The sequence below is a fragment of the Carassius auratus genome, chromosome 22 (assembly GCF_003368295.1).
Source record: "Carassius auratus strain Wakin chromosome 22, ASM336829v1, whole genome shotgun sequence".
In the NCBI taxonomy this organism is placed as follows: Eukaryota; Metazoa; Chordata; class Actinopteri; order Cypriniformes; family Cyprinidae; genus Carassius; species Carassius auratus.
This window is the reverse complement of record NC_039264.1, coordinates 27887335-27906894: the sequence shown is the minus strand read 5'-3', so window position 1 is coordinate 27906894 and position 19560 is coordinate 27887335. Positions and strand designations below refer to the sequence as shown.

The 19560-nt window shown below is 36.4% G+C and overlaps 1 protein-coding gene across 1 annotated transcript in view; it reads right to left on the bottom strand.

Moving 5' to 3' along the window:
* Nucleotides 1-971: 971 nt before the first annotated feature.
* LOC113040224 (insulin receptor-like) overlaps nt 972-19560 on the bottom strand; it is a 68587-nt gene continuing 49998 nt past the window's right edge. The window contains exons 3-21 of the mRNA XM_026198547.1: nt 15192-15513; nt 11170-11309; nt 9655-9799; nt 9374-9582; nt 9163-9289; nt 8390-8640; nt 6487-6654; nt 6203-6401; nt 4975-5252; nt 4745-4893; nt 4271-4427; nt 4102-4195; nt 3954-4021; nt 3509-3738; nt 3320-3430; nt 2908-3067; nt 2688-2817; nt 2247-2381; nt 972-1326 (exon numbers count right to left, since the gene is read on the bottom strand). Coding sequence (XP_026054332.1) covers nt 972-1326; nt 2247-2381; nt 2688-2817; nt 2908-3067; nt 3320-3430; nt 3509-3738; nt 3954-4021; nt 4102-4195; nt 4271-4427; nt 4745-4893; nt 4975-5252; nt 6203-6401; nt 6487-6654; nt 8390-8640; nt 9163-9289; nt 9374-9582; nt 9655-9799; nt 11170-11309; nt 15192-15513 — 3428 coding nt within the window. The remainder of the gene's footprint in view (nt 1327-2246; nt 2382-2687; nt 2818-2907; nt 3068-3319; nt 3431-3508; nt 3739-3953; nt 4022-4101; nt 4196-4270; nt 4428-4744; nt 4894-4974; nt 5253-6202; nt 6402-6486; nt 6655-8389; nt 8641-9162; nt 9290-9373; nt 9583-9654; nt 9800-11169; nt 11310-15191; nt 15514-19560) is intronic.

Sequence of the window (19560 nt, the reverse complement as noted above, 5' to 3'; positions counted from 1 at the left end):
GCTTATAAAAAACAAACAAACAAATAAACGGCTCATGAAAAGAGACAGTTGCAAAAAATATTGTATAAGCAAAGCTGATGAAGACATTAGAAAAAGACATTAGAATTATGTACAAAAGTTCAGATGTTGTGAATAGTATATTTAAAATACTGATACCAATCAATATTTAAATATATATATATGTATATGTATATATGTATAAAATCAAATACCCACTATATATCAGAGCAGCAGCTATTGGTCAGTCTGAGGAACTCTTTTGTCCAATTCATAACTGTTAAATATCCTTCAGCCGGTAAAAAGGACACAGGAGTAAAAAGCTCAGAGAAAAAAAATAAAGCGAATAAATTAAACCTCATTCACAAGAACACCGTGTGAATATCATCTATGTGAATTCAGGAATTCCCCAGGACAAAATAAAAGTCATTCCTCTACAAAACAAAGGTTTGTTCTAAAAGAATATAAGCCATCCCATAGTTCCACACTGTAAAGTCATTGTTCTAAAGAAATTAACACAAGCATTGATAGACACTTCTCTTTTTATAGGCCACTTAATAAAAGGCCACTATCTTAAAAGATTTCCACTTAAAAATAAAAATTAGAGAGACAGGAAATAAGCATCCGAGGGAGAAGGAAGTGGACTTTGAGGTGATGTAGCCGAAGCAGCTTTTCTGGTTGATTTAGTCATGTTCACAGTTTGCTTTTCCCCACCGCCCAACCAAACTGTCTTGGAAACTTGGCAAAAGTGTAAAAGTGTCAGAAAGCGATTGGTGTGTGTCGGTTGATGGGCGAAATAACGTCCGTTTTCATTGTAACCATACTAGTGTAGCCGCGAGACGGAAACAACAACATCGACAACAAAAAAGACCTGAGATCTGTATCTTTAAGGGCCTCTGCAAAAATAAGCCATTTAAAAACTTTTCTTTAAAAAACAAAAAAAACAAAACAAAGAGAAAAAGCTGAAGCAAATGTTAGGACGGACTAGATCTGGGTAAAGACAGGATTCGGCCGTTTTTCTTTCCACCGTTCATATGCGTATAGGGCACGTGCTCCTCGTAATTGCCCCGTAGGCCCACCGAGGGGCCGTTGTCTCTACTGAGGCTCTCCTCGCGTTGGGAATAGGATGAGGGGTCCAGTGGTATGCTCTCCATGTTCTCGAAGTCCATGTCGAACTCCTCGCTCTCAGGAGCTTTGTTCTCCTCGCTGTAGAAGAAGGAGACCTCTTGGAAAGTAGGATGCAGGTCCTCCTTGATCATCTCGATGATCTCCAGGAAGGTGGGCCGCATCTTGGGGTTGTACTGCCAACACATCTGCATGAGGCTGTGCCTGAGAGAAGAGTTAGAGCGAGAGAAGACCATCTTAAAACACATAAACCTCATTCTCCACGGGTCTCCATGATGGATGTAGAAACAAGAATGTGTTTTTTTTTCACTTGTACGATTTTCACATTTAATCAATTAATCAATAAATTCAATTCGAATAATAAGATACTGTTATAAGAAGCTGCATCTTGAGTGGCATTTAGATGTATTTACAGCCTAGATGTGTCTTGAAAGTGAGTGACATACTCGATTTCGTCAGATACAATATTATCATAGTAGATTTTTGATTTTTGGATTTTTTTTGGATTTTTGAGTTCTAGAAAAAATATGGATGTGGCTTGTTTTCTGATGAAAGATTATATTGGATTTTGGATAGGGATGTACCAAAAAAAAAAACTTTTGAGATCGAAACCGTTGAACGGAAACAATGCCGAAGTTCAAATACCGAAACCTTAGTTCTGTTTTTCAGTAAAAAGAATAAAAAAAAAATATATGCACTTGTTTTGGATACTGGATCTCAACAAGGAACGCCAACAGCAAAACTTGTTGACATGCTTTCTTGCTGAAAAGATCAGGATACACTGCGTTTTTGATTGTGATGCACTACATCTCAGAAACCAGAAATTTGGTTGAAAAAGCGAAAAAGAAATTCATTTTCACTTTCAGCCAAAATTGCTTTGGAAACTAACTAAAATAATGGTGAACAACTTTACTACTTTTGGTTTATCATTTAAGGACACAAAATACTGCATAGCATAAAATAAAATACCTAAATAAACTTAATTTGGATACTGGAAGCAAAAAAAAAAAGGTACATCAAACATTTTCTTAACTTGCAAAGCCATCTAAACATACTCGCTCAACCAGCTATAAATGATGGTCTAATATGATCTTAGCAAGTTTTCTCTCTACATCGGTACTTACATTCTCTCTGGACAGTTCTCCGGTCTGTCCAGGTAGCCTCCGTCCATGACAAACTTGAGCACTTGCTCATTGGACAATCCCTGGTAAGGCTGCTCTGCAAGCGTGCTGATCTCCCATAATACCACTCCAAAAGACCTAGGAGTCAACAGAATTTTTATTACAGCACTGCCAGCTCATTAGGCTGGGTGTGCATTCATTTTGGTGGACCCTCTGTCTTGTAACCCAAGAATCTTGCTCTTAGAGGGCCAGTGTTAACCAGCTTCAACACACTTGCTCTGAAGTTTATAGTAATCCTGAAGAACTTGATTAGCTGGTTCAGGTTTGTTTAACTCTGCAAGATAATGGCCCTCCGAGAACAGGACTGGACACCCAAAAGGACTAGCAAAGCACTTCTTGACTAGCATCTTAGAGGGGATCAAAGAAACCTCAAGATATACCCACCAGCAGTCTGAGTGAGCGGTGAAGACGCCATCTTTTAGGGACTCTGGCGCCATCCATCTGACAGGCAATAAGCCCTTTCCACCCTTGCGATAGTAATCAGTCTCGTAGATGTCTCGCGTCATACCAAAATCTGCAACAACAACAAAAAAACAAAATGAAGACTTTTCATCCTTCGAAACCTGAGTTTCACACGAAATACGTTTGATTCTGGCCTTCTTACCTCCAATTTTCACAGTGTAATCTTCAGCCACCATGCAGTTTCTGGCAGCTAGGTCTCTGTGGACGAACTTCTTAGCGTTGAGGTACGCCATGCCGTCTGCGATCTCAGCTGCCATTTGGATCATCTCCTTCAGGGTTGGCGGTGGGCGACCTGGGTTATTCTGTAAAAAACAACAACAACTGAAATCAATGGTCACAGCTACAGGCTACTGTGAACGATTGATTCTGATGTTTATAGATTCATACAGCTCTTTAAAATAAAGAAAAACTGGATTATTTATCATGAAATGACAGTATTTGGTCTATTTTACTGCTATAACACCCTCAACTGAGGTGCAATGAAATTGGGGGCTCGTCCGGGATACAACGATCGGGGATTGGGCTCATTCTACATTAGGAATATGAAGACTTGCCTCTGAATCAGGTCTCAGACATCGCAGGTAGCTTTTCAGATCTCCGTGCGTCATCAGTTCCATCACGACCAATGATGGTTGCCCCTTAGACACCACACCGAGCAAGCGGACCTAGGCGAACGCATTGAACGTTTAGAAAAGGTGGTTTTTGCCTTGATTATTATAGTTCTCCAGGGTATCCACACTCACCACGTGATGGCAGTTGAAGGCTTTCATGACCGAAGCCTCGTTGAGGAACTCAATCCTCTCGCGCAGGCTCGCCGACTCGTTGACGGTTTTAACGGCCACTCGTGTCTCCGGTTCGCCCTTCACGATGTCTTTAGCAATGCCTTCGTACACCATTCCAAACGATCCCTGACCGAGCTCTCTCATAACGCTGATCTTCTCCCGAAGCACCTCCCATTCATCTGGGATGTACACTACAAACACGCACATTCAAATTTTCGACATTTAAGAAATCGAATTCATTTTTTGCCTTTCAACAACAACAACAACAACTTCAAATCGAAAGCTACAAAATAAAACTAAAGGGGTAAATATTAGCTAAAATAAGCACAAGCGTATTGACAATAACATGAGTTCACAATCTTTCATTATCAATTTAATGAAGTGGATTAAATCTATAGTATCTTACCATCATTTGCACTTAAATATTCTGGGTTCGAGGAAGCAATCAGTGGACCAGTCGGTCCTTCAATTTGTCTGAGGGAAAAGGTATTTATAAATGAGAGCATTGTCTAGATGATAGGTAAGGGATTTATTTAAGAGTGTCTAACACATACTTCTTCTTAACGACAATGAAGATTGAAGTGGCCACAAACAGCAGTATAATGAAGCAGATAAGCGGGACGATAATGATTTTCATGTTCAGGTCCCCTGCAAAACATGCATATTAGAGACCACAGTGGCAAAAACAACAGTAAAATAAAGTAATAAATGAGTGAAGCTTACTGTCTTGAACAAAGAAGTATGCAGGCTCCGTCCAGGAGCCGTTGCTGGCCAGCGAAGTGGCACGTATCCTCACGCTGTAATTCCCAGGATGCCCTACTCGTAATCGATAGCCGTTCATTTTTTCATAAGCGATTCTGGACACACAGATTTGATCCTCCTGAGGAAAAAAATTCAGAAAAATATAAACACCTTCTTGAACAAATTAATTTTAAAATAATAATAGTACAATATTTTAAAATACATATATATGCATATATATTTAAATACATTAAGAATTGAATATATTTGATGTTTTAAAATTTTCCAAAAATATAAATGACTAATAATTATTGTAGAAATTTAGGTATTTTTTTTATATCTAAAAATATAAATGTTTAAATAAATAAAAATATTTATTCAACAATATATAAGCAAAATGCTATAATATACACATATTAATGTGTGTGAATTTCTTAGAATGAATTAAACACCTACATAGTTTTCTGTGATCCTCATGTATTTGACTTCGTACAGTATGATCATGCCGTTGGGTGCTTTCGGCTCCTGCCATTTGATGTAGACAAATTCTGGTTCATCGGGGACAAATTCATGAGTCACTTTCCCAATGATGTTGTCAGCTTTCACTAAGAACACAAATGGAAGATGACACATTAGAAGGTGAATCCAAACCAAAAGAACAGAAAGGAGTGGTCGGGCGGTCTTACGTTCAGGCAGGGTGCGGGCGTTGACGTATGTGGGCATGCTGCAGCGGTTCAGATCCGAGGGATGGTTGCAGGCCAGGATCTCGATCTGGTAGCTGGTGAAGTGGACCAGGTTGGAGATTACCAGGAACTCTTTGGAGTTGGCTCTGAATTCCATCTTCAGACTCTCTTCCTTCTCTGGGCTGGATGTGGTGAAAAACTTGGGCAGGCTGGATGATGTGCTTGCAAAATTAGGCAAAGTAGCATTGGCCACGCCAACTGAGCGCCGCCGTCGGTGGGGTCTGTGGGTTAACAGTCAAGACCGAGAATCAGTCGGAGCCATTGGACCGAAATAAACACCCAATGATTTTAGTTCTAATGCCAAATAATGAAGAGCAGAGAAAAGTGTGTACGTAATGTGCTTTATTTATAACTTCTGCCACAGAGAGTAATGGGAAATGTTTAGGATCTGATAAGAAGTAGTAAGAAATATATGCATTAATATTAATTCCATTACAATCATGTTATATTTGCATTCAAGTTTAATATTATTATTATTATTATTTTTTATATATTGATTTAAACCCAAGCATGTAAAAATTCTTCTGTCTCATGTGAATATATTATTTCTATTTTATGTTATTTCCAAGATTATATTTTTATATTTTAAGGTAAAATTGAGACTATAAATCATTAATAAAAATAAATAAAAAAACATGTAAAAGTGTGATACATTTGATTCTAGTGCTTTGAAAATCGTTGTCTTTCGACTGTCTTTGATTAATTGGATTAATAGGCCGTATTTTCTTTCCAGATCTTTACTTAAATTACGTTGATTTCATTACTTAATACATGTGTATAAAATACAATATAAATAACAACTAATACCAAACCAAATAAAATAATCTTGAACTGAATAAGATGCATTGTGGCCGATGCAAAGCAATTAAACCGATCAACCAGAAGATGGCGCTATAGACCCTTGATGTTTCACGCTTCAATATTAGAGCGATAATCAATAACCAATCCAATAGAAATAAAAACGAAACTGAAATAAATTAAACCTAAATAGTAATATTCAAAAAATTACAAAAAATTACAAATTATTAAAAATGTAGCTAAAATAAACTGAAATTAAAATATGAAACAAATACCATTAAAACAAATCATGTTCAAATCTAAACTTAAACCTTAAGTATTTCTGACATTATTCCCGGTCTATGGCACATCATTATTCACAAGCCTTGTGTACCTGGGCTCAAACACTTCATTATGAAGGTAGTTCTCGAAGGTCTTGCGGAACTCGGTCTCTTCAGCCTCCTTCTTCAGCTGCGTCTCTGTTTTGGGACAGGCGCAGCAGTCGCCCTTCGGGTTGGACGCCTCTGTTTGGTTCCACTTCTGGTCTTCCTCGATGTCGTGGTGCGTCGGCGTATGGGACGGCACTTTCATCCCTGTTTGGAGAGAAAGAGGACATAACCGTAATCAGCAGTTGTGCTGTGGACATCTGGGTCTACGGATGCTTTGACGGGTCAGGACCTTGCTGGCAGTAGTCGAACTTGTAGTGTGTGATGTCCTCTTCCTGCTTCTGGCAGTAGACGATGTAGTGGGTGATGTTTCCGTTGGGGTCGGAGGGCGGTTTCCACTTGAGAATGATCTCGGAGGAGGAGTTGGACCAGGAAATGGGGTCCAGTGGTACCGAGGGTCCTGTTACACGTCAGAAACAGACGAATCAGCTTTCTGTTCTCAGGTAACAAGCTTTCACGAGTCATTTCATTCACAGCACGCTACGGGGCTGATGGACTCACAACAACTGAGAAGAAACTGTTGCTTAACACACACACACACACACACACACACACACACAGTTTCCCATTCATTAACTGTGGCGGCCCGCCTCGGTCTAATCTGTCCGGCCAGAGTTTCATATTGAACCCAAAATATATTTAAACTTCTCATTGTAACATAAAAGCTCTTTAACACTGTTTTGCGACATTGCTTTGGCAGTATATCTGACAAATGAACTAAAACTGAAAGCACAATATGGCTTTCTCAAGTTTGTGCTGGGTGTTTCAAAGCACCACTGCAGTGATAGGCTATATATATATATATATGAATATATTAATATTAGTTATATAAGTCATTTATGTATATATATATATATATATATATATATATATATATATTTTTTTTTTATGCGTGTCTCTTGACGAACTGATCGCACATTGTATTTCTGCACAGAACAGACGTGTCTGTACATTGACATACATTGACATGATAATGAATGGATCTGTCTACAGTAGACATAAGAAGTCAGCGGGTGGTTGTTTTAGGTTATTATTTATTTTTGGCATCTCCTTGTGGTCCTGTTCGGTATCGCAACTTGACTTCTCTAAAATGTGAAAAGGCTCTTTGCTGTTGTATGTGCACATACTATAAAATTCTGATTTGTTTTTCTTTCCCATCCGCCTAAATATATGCGCTCCTTTGGTGTTCTTTTGGAGTTTGTTAGTGTCCTTTTTTGGAAAGACATCTAAATTTATCTTGAAAAAAGCCTGCCGAAAATACAGATTTTGACAATAACCCTTTAATCTTTTGTTTTACTTTACTGGATGATGACAAAATAAACATTTGAAAAAAGATAAACGGTCTATGCTTAATTTTATGAAGTGTGCGATTAAAAACTGTAATTGATTGACATCCCTAATATAAACATATTTCACATTTAACCAACATTTTTCTTAAATAAATACATGCGTATCTGTATTTATATATACATAATAAATAAACACATTACACACATATGCAAGTAAAAACTTATTTTGGATGCGATTAACTTTCACAGCACTAATTAGAATTACAAAATAATTATATGTATACAATTATTATATCACATTATAAAAACACACACATATATACATACATATATATATGACGTGAAAATATAATAAAATTATACATTGAAATGTAATACGTGTTTTTATGCATATAAATATATATACACATTTTATGCATGTATATCTATACTATTTAAAAATGTACAATAAATTCTATTCAATTACAGCAATTATATTTAATTGAAATAATATACGTGTTAAAAATGAACACGCTTTTTTCACCCAACCTTTATTATATGTATGATGGTATAATATACATTTAGAGATTTTTAGGCGAGAATAGCGAGCTGTTTAAACTAAAAAAATATGGTATTAATTTATAATGACTCTAAAATTAGGTTTTTCATACTACGGAAAACAATGGGGACCATCAACTATTTTGTGACCAACATTCTTTAAAATGTTTTCTTTTGTGCTCAACAAAATAAAGAAACTCGTATGGAACAATATGGAACAATATGAAGAGTAAATGATGATTTTTTTTAGGTGAACTGTCCCTTTAAGAGTCAAATAATGGTAAGAAGCTGCTGCTGTTGGTTTCTTACGGGTGGCGTTGGTGCGGACGTAGATGATCTCACTCTTGGCCCCGCGGACCAGGTGGTCGTCAGAGGCGGCGAGCTGGGTTTTGACCATGATGGCGTACTGGGTCCAGGGCTTCAGAGGCATGATGAGGAGACCCGGCTCGCCCTGGACTTTCCCCTCGGAGCCGCGCTCAGGAGGCTCCACGTCTGCGATCGCCCAGCTGTTCGAGCCACAGGCGTCCTGCCCGTCGTATTCAGTCACGTTCTTATAAGGACTGAACAGGAAGAAACAATCTTACACAGCGCTTCAATGCTCTCTTAGATGATCTCACTTACACACGTAGGTTTTTAACCGTTTTAACATATATGAAAGTTACAGCAGATTAGCAATACATATAAACAAAAATATAAAATTATATACTATATACACACACACACACACACACACACACACACCCATATGTAATCATATACAATCGTAATTATGATCAAAACACAGTGTTTTAATAGTATAGTTTAATAGTATTTCAAGTAGCTGTAATCCAAGCATGCACACAAAATAACACAGAACATTTATATTAAGTACAGTTAAATAAATAACAAATTATTTTTCAATATTAGTATTGAAATACAAATGAAAACAAAAATAAAACTAATCATCGCGCACAAAATAACATTAATAAATCAAAATACAATCAAATATCAATTAAAAATAAAAACATAAAAAAATAAAAAAATAAACAAATAAAATGTTAATGTTAATAGCATGAAAACAATAACGAAATCGTAACACTCACGCTTCCTTGTAGAAGACCATGAATCCCAGCAGGTCTCTGAAGTCCGAGGGCCAGAACGCTTGCCACCTAATCAGGATTTTGTCGGACATCGTACGGATTAGGGTAAAATTAAGAACTTGGTTTTCACCTGAAAGAGAGGACTGATAATCAGATCTGGTTTGACGTCAAACTCAAGCTGCGCTGAAACCAAAAGCACGGTGGCGTGTCTTACAGAAGGCCAGGTCCGCATACGCCGGGATGTTGATGTCGTTCTTCCGGTCCTTGGTCCCGGTCACTTCTTCCATCCGGAGGATCTCGGACTTACAGAGCTTGGAGTTGTAGCCGAAGTACATCCTGCCGTTGACGATGGTGAGGCTGTGCTTGTGCCAGTCCCACAGCTGTCGCAGGTTCTGGTTGTCAAAGGCGTTGAAAGAAAAGTTCCTGCGAAGATCAGAAACGAGGAGGTAAGCGAGCTGTGAGCTCTGCGCTAGAGCTCGGCGGCGGATTACTTACTCGTTCTCCAGCGTTTCTCCGCGGATGATGCGCAGCTTGCGGAGGAAGGAGAGCGAGACGAGAGCGTAGGCTCTGCGGATGCTCAGATAGCCCGTGATCTCCTCCAGCTGACCCAGACTCGACTCCAGCTCGGCCGCGATATTGTCTGAGGAACACAAGACTGAAGTGTCTCCATATGCTCCACACATACACACACTGACACTTAGAGACTTATTACTGTATGTGCGAAAAATATATTACATGACTATTTGAAATACTCAAGCATTGGTCAAGCAGAGCATACAAATGGTTTTATATAATGATGCTTAATTGAATAATTGACTTATTTAATACTTTTTTTGTTTAAAAAATATATCATATAATAAATACTTTATTTTATATATTTGGGGTCGTTTGGCATTTAATTTGTATCATTTTTTTTATTTAATTCATTTAAAATGTTATATGTTATTAATGTAAATGTGCAAATGAACAATATTTACGATATTGTTTATTTTATCTTTATAAATATAAAGAAAATAGCATTTTTACTTGTATATACATTTATGAAAACTTATATTTACATAATTTATAAACTGAACAATTAATCACAATCAGATGAAACCTTTTTTTAAATGTCACGCTTCTCATTACATGCATTCTATGTATTCTATGTCTACTCATAATTAATTTCAATTTATTTAATATATATTAAATGTATTAAATGACTTATATCATGTAATATACATGTATGTACTGTTGATTATATATATATATATATATATATATATATATATATATATATATATATATACAAAACACACATACAAAATATTTACATGTATATATTTATATTTATATAATTTATTACATATAAATATATTTATCATACAAATACAAAATATGTTTCTTAAATATATAAATGCATACATACATAATAAATATAAACAGTACACACACGTTATGTAAACAAAAACATTTATTTTGAATGTAATTAATCAAGATGACACGTTTGACAGGACTAAAAATTTTGTTACAGTATCTATCATTTATAATCTGTAATTAACATTTCAATATATTTCTAATTTGAAATATTTTTTAAGAGATGTTTTAAATATTTTTATGCTACTTAAAAATTATTTTGTGTGTTTAATGGTTGGACACATTTAATATTTATTTTTGCATTTGTCTAATTAATCATATTTATTTAAAATGCTATTATGTTATTAATATAAATGCATTTTTTTATGATGTTCAACTAATAATAAAAGTATACATTTCATTTTCTCTTTATAATAAAATGTTGTCATTTATTTAAAAGATATTATAATATGTGCCATTTTGTATTTTATGTAACAAGCAAATCTTACATAAAGGAAAAAAAACTTGCACCATAACCATTTTATGCACCTATACAAATAAAAAATGAAAATAATATTACTTAAAAATATTAATTTAAAATAATACTACAACAAAAAAGACAACCTGCACGTAAATACGATCAATGCGCTCGCATTTTGAATGCACAATACTCACTTCCTTTGCTGATCTTGATGGTCAGACTGCCGTTGAGCACCGTACAGCCACGCAGAGCTTGAGCGGCGGTGACAGAGTCCACCGTCTTCACCCCCGTACACAGTTTGGGACACCGACCGGTGCACGGTGTGCAGTTCAACCTGAATGAACGACAGTGACGGGTTTGAATCAAGATGCTCAAAGCCAATGACCATTGCTTTACACATGCATTTGCCATGATGTCAGCAGCTGGCAGTGCTTTTCAAGATTGCGATTGCCTCAGGGACAAACATATTGTTCCCTGCCTGCTGAAGTCTCATGTCACCTGCACGGTTGTCAGTGTTGTGTTTGGAGCGAGCCCAAATGCGCTAGAATAGACTTGTGCTGCAATGCAGCAGTGCATCTGAATGGAAAGGGTCAGTGAGGGCACAATCCCACTGAGACTCAACTAAATACCACGAATAGTTATGTTGACTTTGAAGTACGCGACCTCCGCATGCATCCCGTATGAAGACATGACTCTAGAGACGAGGCCTTTTGATGCAAGAATCGGTAATTGCGCTGAAAGACGCTGTGGAAAGATCTAATCGTGAAACGGGAACATAATGAATCCCCACGGCGCAGAGCGTTTGTATAATTCTGTTGCTTAATTTGATCAAAACAAGAGAGTAACGTTGCATAATCGCGCTCGAATCTTGCTGAAATGTTGCAGGAGTGGGTGGGAGGGGAATACATAGCTATCTTTCTAAATTCATTTAGAGTTTCACCATTTAGACTTCAGCTCGATTTCTTTTCTGATTCCACTAGAAAACAAGTCAAAACTGTAAGGAAAGAAAGTAAATAAACATATTAATCTACACACTGTAATTTGATTCGTAAGTTGTTAACTGTATGCGTTTGATTCGCTCACATTCATGAGAGTCGTTTGTTCGGGAATCTGATTCAGTGGTCGCTCTGTATGTTTTTGATTTACTAGAAATGAATCAGCAGTTGAATCACTTGTTTGAATCGTATTAAACTGATTGTGTTGAATGCTTTTCATTAGCTATGTTTACATTCAAACATTCGAAATAGACTTGTGCAAAACTGAATATTGCATTAAAAAAAATTTGTGAATGAAGTGTTTCAATTCAACGAGTTAGTCAAGTTATCCCATCTTATAGCGCAAAGTCACGACTTTTTCGATGTGCATGGAGAAAATGTATTCGGTAAATGTGTTTCCATCATAGTTTGTGCACATTTTTTCTTATTGACATACTCAAATGTGCATTTTTTTTAATTTATGGCATTTCCATCCATCGTCTTTTAATGCGATATTCCAAAATGCGGATAAAATTAAGTGGATGGAAACGTAGCTATTGACTTTAGATTCAGTTGTTCACGATCATTTGATTTTTCATGTAAGAATCATTATATTGTGAATCAATTACACTGCTTGTGCTGCAAATTCACTAAATAATCGGCTCAAAGAGTCATTTGTGTGGGACTTGTATTACACTGGTCATGCTGTATGTTTTTGTTTCACTAAAAAGGCTCACAAGAGTCGTTTGCTTGGGATATGTACCTCACGTATTGCACATTATGTTAATCTAGTTTAGATTCAGTAGTTCAGTTTTGTAGCACCATCGAGAGTATTTTAGTCCAGAGGTTTGTCAGAAGAACGAACATGCACAAACTATTAACTGAACCAAACATCACCCGGTTCTGGTGTTAGTTAAAGAGCAACGGTTAACGTCTCAAACCCTATTCAAGAGTATAAGGTGGGGGGTGTTGGGGGTTTAGAGTTTGACTGAACTCTTTTCAACTGCGACTACAAAAAAAAAACACTTCAAAGCATCACGCATTTCAGGAATTAATTGAACTGAAAACCCCCAAACAACCCACAGAAATGCTCAGCAGTTCATTCACAAATTAGCGTTTTCTCTCTCAGGTTTTTAAGCTCATAAACCCACTCTTTAACTCCCTTTCCAGTTTTGGAGATCCAAGCCACGCAGATTTGTTTCAAATGCACACCGACGCCGTGAACCCACGGTTTTCATATTTTAAGCCCTCTGAGCGCCATTCACGTGCCGCTGAAATTTCGTTCACACTGCTTTGTCTTCTCCTTTGGAAAATAACAGGGATGTAAGGAAGGGGTGCCCAGTTACGAAACTGGACTTACTGCCGCATGACCGCCTCTCAGAAAGGCGAAAGGTGGCCGAGAAAACGAGAAAAACAAGCCAATGACGTCACTTCAAAACCAAATTCCTGGAAAACCGAGATCCCATCAAGCTTCCACAACTGCAACGCTCCGACGTGGAGACAAAGGAATCAAAAGGCCAGTGAAACAGCCACCTTTTTAAAGCCCCCCGAGACCCCAGCGGACTCAAACAAAGGCTGCCATTGTTCCCACGAGGTTGTGTTTTACTCCCGTTCGCAGTGTTAATTCTCTGTTTATTTGTGCGTTAATAATTCCCACACATGAAGCTGGATATGCAAACCAGCATGCGAGCAAGCTTCCGGACATTCCCGGGCAGCCAAACAGACTCGGGCTCAGAAAAAGGGCCACTAGTGTCGCTTTCCGTCACGCAATGTTGTTTTGGTTTGGCTCATTATACTTCCGCTTAGCTTGACAAATTCAGCCCGACTGCAAATGACTCGGTAGGAATAATCAGGGTGGCATTTTATCACGCTCTTAACACTTGACACCGGCCATTATAATCTGCTCATTTTCAATTTACCGTGACTGACGAAAAGACTAAACGATGTTATGATACTTCCAGAAGAGTTTTCTCTTCTCCCCGGTCAAGTTGAGCGTGACAACCGGTTCGTTAATTTTCTAAACGATCAAAACAAATCACAGCGTTAACCAGAAAATGGTACTTCATGCCTGCAGCACACGGTTCACTCTTTAAACAGTCGTTTATATAGAAGGGAAAGGGTCACACGAAACATGTCAAAAACAGTGTCAAAAGAGAAATTGTATTTTTAATAAAAGGACATAAAATTTTATTTTAATAATAATAATTTTATAACAATTTAACTTAGTTTTTTTATTTGGGATTTATAATTTATTAATTTTAACAAGTATATTTTTGTTTATGTAATACAGAAATGCAAAAAAAATTCAAAGTCTTGATTTTCTTTGATTATTTTATAAAACAATTAAACGTAATCTTTTTTATGAATTTAAAAACGTCATTATATATTCAGATATATTTCAATTTAATGTATAATGCTAAAACAATTTAGAGGGAAAACGTGTTTAATTTATTCAAATAAGCACAAAAAACTAAAACATTGCTTAAACTTGAACTTTTCGTTAATATTAGTTTCGTATTGTGAAATTTTCATGACAATTACATGGTCTGTGTCACGATCGCTGGCTAGTCATCCCTATTTTCCCCCTCAATTATACTATCATTTAATACTGTAAAACATATTTGAAAATATGTAAAACATATTTGAAAATATAACATATTTGTAATATTATTTGAATTAAAATATTATTAAAATATAATTAATTTAATATTTTAATTTAATCATTTCATTTAAAATGTTATTGCGGTGACTGAAATAAAAACTTCTAGAAATTAAAAAATAATATAAATAATAAAAATAACCCTATAAAGTAAAATGTATTATGCAAATAAGACTTGAGAGATTATGAAAATGTCAATGCAAAAAAAAATATATATATTCCTTTATTTCTTAAATAAAAATGTATTTATTTAAAAAAAAAAAATATTGTGATTTCATGGTGAAATGTGGCCTGTGACCTTTTGAGACTCGCTTCCAGTTGTTAGACTAATTTACATGAACATCCAGTGATACGGTTTATTTTCTGGCATGAGAAAACAAAAACAAAACAAACTTACCATCTCAGGCCTTTAATTAATCTGAGTGATTTATTGTCTAACTCATTCTGCCGCTGTTTTTAGTCAACTCATGTTAAACATGGAGCAAAGTCTGATTAGAGTTGACTGGAAAGTGTAATACTGTTTAATGGCAGCAGTCTGGCTGCTGTAGTTGCATTTCTTCAAAAAACTAAATGTGGTACGTACGAGGTGGAGTTCATGGTGGTGTATCCAGACGGGCATTCTGGGATACAGGCTCCGTTGTGGATGACGTATGCGTGGCAGTCACCGCTCTTGCCTTTGCACTGGTTGTGGAGGTCCTGGCAGAATTTAAAGGACACGCAGCGCCATCCCTTGAAGGTGTAGTAGCCCGGCGGGCAGCGCTCCACACAGGTGTCACCGAACAGGAAGTTGCGACAAGCCACGCATTTGGTTGAGTTTCCTGGCACAGAGCAGCCGCCCAGACACTGGTCGTGACAGCACTCCTTATGGGGGGTACAAGCTCCGTGGACACATTCAGAAGGGCAAACTGTGACGGGAAAAAGAGTGAGAAAAGAACTTGTTAGATTCAGTGTCTTTAATGCAACAAAACTACATTTAAAAACAATGTCTTTTGTTTTGCTTTTCATACACTAGTAAATTTTGAGATCTTTATTCATAACATGTTTCAGTCCAGTGGAAGGAAAACATCTAAAATGGCCTTCGTTTTACAGTTTACCTGTGGATTTCGATTCAACTTTTGTGTTTTTTTTCACACTACAAAAGTTTTTTCTCCACTTCAGCAGCACTCACATACACCAAGACTTAGAGTTTTATTCTGAAGGATTTTACTGAGGGGTTTTTTTCATATAGCATTCGCCTGGTTTTTCAGAACATTTTATTCCTAAAACAAGGTTAAAATGCAAATGTATTTGGCTGTTGAAAGTATTTTCTGATTTATGGAGAGATAAAAAGAGATATCCCAAATCCCCTCTGTAGAAACCTTCGACTCTAATATGTGAACAGAATTAAACAAGAATTTTAAACCCAGCTTTATCCGATGTTCTGGAACATTCTGTAAGAGAACGTTCAGAAACTCTGGGAACTAGAGAAATCTGTGCTTGTATATTTAAACATAACACAAAAACTTATAAAACAAAACAATATTTCCAATTCTTAATGCATTCAATCAACTGGAGAAGCACGAAAAAAGAAAATCGGTGTAGAAACATTGTTTTATGAGAAATTGTGAGTAAATGTCACAATTACTGTACACAGAAACGACAAGTAACACATTGAATTAAACGTGACATTTTCAAGTAGAAAGATAACATTTTCTTGTAAAAACAATTTTTTTAAATAACTTTATATATAGTTAAATTATAGCAGGTGCTATGCTGTGCCAAATGTATGAAAAAACATAATCTGATAAAAATACATTTACATACCTTTACATTTTATTTTAATATAAAAATAACACTTTTAATTAAGTTTATTAAAGACATTTTATATTTGGGTAATAATATTTAACATTGGTATACAAAATTAGTACATAATTAGCTCATAATATAAATTAAAATGTTATTTTATTCAACATCAATTTCTAAATATAACCAAGAATCATTATATAGATGCCTAAAAATAGGCAAAATAACTTGTTTTTTTTTTTTTACAGTGTGATGATGTCTATTAGTTTTTTTTATTTAATTTGATTATTTAATTATTCTATTTAATTTTTTACCCTGTTCACCTGAGGTGTCAACATTATTTCTTGTTTTTCAGTTGAAACAAACATCGCGAAACATCGCAAAATCACGCATAAGATGCGCGAAAAGGCGATCCGAGGTCAGCGGCACCGTTCTACTCCCTTCGTCAGGCAGAAAGGAAGTGATTCAGTCGTGTTTGGCCGCAGGGCCATCTGGAAGTGAAGCTTGTGCATGGCAGGGTGCGAGAATTAATGAATACAGTGGTCTGTAAGTCATCTTCCTCGTCTCGCACTCGCTGCCTGATAGACCACAACAAAGACGCTCCGGGACAAATGTGTTCCAGAAACACGTAAAGAACAGCTCCATACACATACATTAGTATACATGACGCAATCAAAGATGTCAAAATAAATAGGTTATTAATAAAAATTATGTTAATAGACTTTTGTTTTATTTCAAGTAGCAACTACACAGTACAAAGGAGCACACATGTACTCGTATCAAGACCCATCTAAGCATGTTAACGCGCAGCATGTCAATGCAACCAAGCATTAAATTCAGCCCGAGCAGAAATGCCGCCTCCTGAGACTATTTCATAGATGTCGGACGCGGCCTGCCTTCCAGGTTACAGTGGAGAAGCAAATCTGTTGGACTTCATTAGTGCCATAAAACCCTCCATCATGTGACACCGGGCCGCCCCATAAGAGCAAAACAACATGGACCCTTCTGCCTGACAGCGACGGGGCGGACCATACAACTGCCTGACAGAAAAAAAAGGGCAAATGGGGCCGATAGGTGATGGCGAGTATGAGGATAGAAGATCCTGAATGCATTCACAACAGACAAGAATCAGAAAAATGCAATCCTAAAATTTTGCAAAAGGTATCAATTTTTAAATATTTTAGCACTTCTAAACAAGCATATATTTGAACACAGTCTGCCTCAGTTGCAAAGCCCAACCACGTTTATACATGCCACAATGTTTCCAATCCCAATCCACTCAAAACTCCAGTCCAGGTTTCGGCAGCAGCCTCAGATCCGCCCTCACCCTTAACCAATGTTTTTGCTGTCCGTGGAAGGCAGCCATTCAACGGCCTCTTCCAACAGAGAGAGATATCCGCCCAGCATTAACCCCCGACGCGCCGGCAGACAGGCGGCAGACGGATGCAGCGGTAACGACACGAGGACGGGCAGGAGCGAGCATGCAGACGGGCGCAGCCTCCACTCTCGCAGCATTCCTTACATACGCCAGCGATTGCAGGACGGTGTAACCCTGCACAAAACACCCCACCCCTCCACCGACGCCTCCGAGGCATCTCCCCAAGGATGATCCCTGTGTAAACACACACATCTTCTCTCTGCGGCCTTTGTAGTCCCTCCTGCTCTCATTCAGAAGCATTGTGAGGGTGTTGATGTCTGATTTCTAGTCCTTTTATGGATTTCAAAATTAAAAAATATTACACTATTAACGTATTTATTCCATTTAGCATTGTAATTTAATTCTGCAACCAGAACCTTGTCCTTCCTGAAAATATTTGTCAGTAAACTTGATGTCAAACAAACTTGGGATGTGTATGAATAAACGATTACTATACCTTGTCTGATTAATTTGATCTATTTTTCTTTCTTTTTTTTATAACAAACTCTTAAAGCAGGCACTACACTGGGAGAAATTTTTATGTTGCTAGAGATATAAAATTTGAATCTGATAAAAAAATTAAAATAAATAAGGATGCATAAAAAAGGAGGTTATACTATTAGTAAATAAAAATTATTATTAAATGTATAAATTAATAGATGTTACATCCAGTTTGATGTTCTGTGTATTACTAGGTATCATTATGTAGTAGCTTATAAATAATTTAAATAAATAAATAAAATATTATACAATTATAGCAGGTGCTATGCTGTGCCAAATGTGAATATTCCCAGTTATTTTGGTAGTGATATAAAGTTTGAAATTATATAAAAAAAAATGGAAAAATATAAATATAAAAATAATACTTTTAATTAACAGTTTATTAAAGATATTGTATATTTGGATAATAATATTTAATATTAGTCAAGATAATTATACATACTTTACAACATAGACTAATATATTCAATACATAAAAACATAAAACATTAATTTCTTAGTATTACTAGGAATAGGTATAGCTGCCTATAAATTAAAATGCAAATAAATAAATAAAATACTTAACTTAGAATAGCAGGTGTTATGCTGTGAATATCCCCAATTATTTTACTAAAGATATAAAATTTCAATCAAAAAGAATGATGAATAAATAAGTGGTTTTAATACAATATATAATTATTAAAATAAAGTATACTAATATAAATAACGTCAAAAAAATCTTATATTATTGTTAACAATATGCAATATTAGTAGAAAATTAGAAAATACATATTTACAGAATTATATGTTTTATAATTATTAGTATAAATAAATTGCTTGGCTAATAACAAATAAACAGTGGGGGAAAAAAAGACTATTTGGTCAAAAACCCCTTGAAAGGCAGTGCAAATACAAACATATCAAGAACCAAAAGGTTGAAAAACATCAAGACATAATTGTTTTTGCCATATCGCAGAGCCCTAGTGACATGTGAGCGCGACACGGCCCATAAACACGCTTCCCTATATTCACTCTGAGGTCAAGGGTCAGCAGCATTCACAGAAAACTCATGCGGATTCCCCATAAAAACATGCTAATGCATTCACACGTGCGCGCTGGAGCGCTTGGACACCATTTTACTATATTTGGCGGCGCTCGCATGTCTCAAGCCTCAAAAGATTTACTGTAAACGCTACTGATCATTTGTTCAGAGGCGTGCGGCTTACGAGAGCCGAGGCAGAGCGAGGAAGGCGGGGGAGGGGAGGCTGGAAATG